Source organism: Chiloscyllium plagiosum, chromosome 32 (assembly GCF_004010195.1).
Source record: "Chiloscyllium plagiosum isolate BGI_BamShark_2017 chromosome 32, ASM401019v2, whole genome shotgun sequence".
NCBI classification, from domain to species: domain Eukaryota; kingdom Metazoa; phylum Chordata; class Chondrichthyes; order Orectolobiformes; family Hemiscylliidae; genus Chiloscyllium; species Chiloscyllium plagiosum.
Genome location: NC_057741.1, coordinates 26,803,360 through 26,805,792, shown reverse-complemented (window position 1 = coordinate 26,805,792; position 2,433 = coordinate 26,803,360). Strand labels below are relative to the sequence as shown.

Here is a 2,433-nt window from a genome sequence, read left to right as displayed (position 1 = left end):
GAGTGGAGGGGTGGGAGGTGAGTGGGGAGTCAAGGTTAGAGTGGCGCTGGAAAAGCACAGCAGGTCAGGCAGCATCAGAGGAGCAGGAGAATTGATGGTTCAGGCTGGAGCCCTTCATCGGGACTGTGGGAGATGGCGGGCCGGCCCGGTGACGGCCGCCACCGGCTCCACCAACCGGCTTCCCCGCGGGGACGCGAATCCCGCACTGAAGGCCCGGGGGAGGGGGTGGTGAAGGGGGGGCAGTCTCTGTCTAAAAGCCCAGCGCCCAGACCCGTCTGTCCGCACGCTCACTCACCGTGTCCGAGTCGGCGTTGAGGTGCTGGAAGGCGAGCGAACCGAACAGGAATCCCGACACAGCACCTCCGGACTCCTCGCCGGCCGCCATGGCAATCTCCGGGGAGGTGGAGGGGGTGGGGAACGACTGGACGTGCGCGCCCCCGGCACGCCGGCCTCCCGACGTGCGCGTCCCACGCCAGATCGCAGGCCTCTCCTCTGCGCGTTCCCTTCCAGGCGGTGCGCCCCCTGTCGTTCTCCCTGCTCCACACTGATGGGTCCTCACTGAGATGATTCAACCCATTGTCCAAACAGCATCCTGTGTACCATGGACCTCACATTCACCCTGTTTTGACTGCTTTAAGTCATGTTGTGATATAGAGAGATAGAATCATACAGCACAGAAACATACCCTTTAGTCCAACTCATTCACGCTGCCAGACATTCCATTTGTCAGCACTTGGTCCATATCCCTCTGAACACTTCCTATTCATATACTGTATTTATCCAGATGCCTTTTAAATGTTGTAATTGCACCCGCCTCCAGCACTTCCTGTGGAAGCTCGTTCCATAACCTCACCATATACTCTGTGTGAAAACGTTACCCCTCAAGTCCTTTTAAAATCATTCCCCTCTCACTTTAAACCTGTGCCCAGTAGTTTTGGACTTCCCCGTCCCAGGAGAAGGATCTTAGCTATTCGCCTATCCATGCCTCCTCACCTGATTTTATAAATCTCTTTCTGGTCACCCCCTTTTCTCTGAAGCTCCAGGGAAAAAGGAACCAGCCTATTGGTCAGAACATTGAGTATAGGAGTTGGGAGGTCATATTGTGGCTGTGCAGGACATTGGTGAGGCCACTTTTAGAATATTGTGTGCAGTTCTGGTCTCCTTCCTATAGGGAGGATGTTGTGAAACTTGAAAGGGTTCAGAAAAAATTTACAAGAATCTTGCCAGGTTTAGAGGATTTGAGGCTATAGGCAGAGGCCGAAGAGGCTGGGGCTATTTTCCCTGGAGCATTGAAGGTTGAAGATGACCTTACAGAGGTTTATAAAATCATGAGAGGCATGGATAGAGTAAACGGACAATGTCATTTCCCTGGGTTGGCAAAGTGCATAACTAGAAGGCATAGGTTTAGGGTTAGAGGGGAAATATTTAAAAGGGAACTAAGGAGCACTTTTTTCACGCAAAGGGTGGTGCATGTATGGAATGAGCTGCCAGAGGAAGTGGTGGAGGCTGGTACATTTACAACATTTAAGAGGCATCTGGATGGAAACATGAAAAGGAAGGGTTTACAGGACAATGGCCAACTGCTGGCAAATGGGATAGATTGTTAGGATATTTGGTTGGCATGGACTAGTTAAACTGAAGGGTCTGTTTCCATACTTTACATCTCTATGACTCTATTCAGCCCCTCCCTATAGCTTAAAGCCTCCAGTTCCGGCAAAATCCTTGTAAATCTTTTCTACACCTCTCACGTTTAACAATATCCTTCGTATGAAAGGGTGAGCAGAATTATACACAGAATTCCAAAAGTGGTGCACCAGTATCCTGTACAGTCACAACATGATATATCAACTCCTGTGCTCAATGTTATGACTAATGAAGGCAAGTATGTCAAACACCTTCTTCATCACCTATCTATCCGCAACTCCACTTTCAAGGTACTATGCACCTGCAAACCATGCTGACTTTGTTCATCAACATACACCAGGACCCTACCATTAATTTCATTTCACATTCTCTAAATAAGTCCAGAGTATAGAAGCAAAACTGGTTTGCCTTACCAAAATGCAACACCTCACATTTATCTAAATTAATATCCGTCTGCAACTCCTTAGACCATTGGCCCAGCTGATCAAGGTCCCGTTATACTTTGAGATAATCGTCTTCACTGTCCACTACACCATCTATTTTACTGTCATTTGTAAACTTACTAACTTCAGGATCAAGGCAAAAAAATCCATCATCTAAAATACTGGACAAGACCCTGGACTTTTCCAATATCTAAAATACTGTGCAAATTCGTGGACTGATGAGGCTGCCTTGACTATTAGAATTGCTTCCCTTAGCTACTGTACCAGCCTCGGCCTTTTCTCACTTCCTTCTACTAGTTTAAAGCCTCCCAAGTAGCACTAACAAATTTCCCCACAAGGATATTGT

The 2,433-nt window shown here is 48.1% G+C and overlaps 1 protein-coding gene across 2 annotated transcripts in view; it reads right to left on the bottom strand.

Moving 5' to 3' along the window:
* Positions 1–432, bottom strand: part of abraxas1 (abraxas 1, BRCA1 A complex subunit) — a 20,796-nt gene extending 20,364 nt beyond the window's left edge. The window contains exon 1 of one of the 2 annotated variants that reach the window (XM_043674297.1): positions 296–432. In XM_043674297.1, the coding sequence (XP_043530232.1) occupies positions 296–385 (90 nt within the window). In that variant the 5' untranslated portion in view covers positions 386–432. The remainder of the gene's footprint in view (positions 1–295) is intronic. The other variant, XM_043674296.1, reaches the window with a different exon arrangement.
* Between the last annotated feature and the right edge of the window lie 2,001 nt (positions 433–2,433).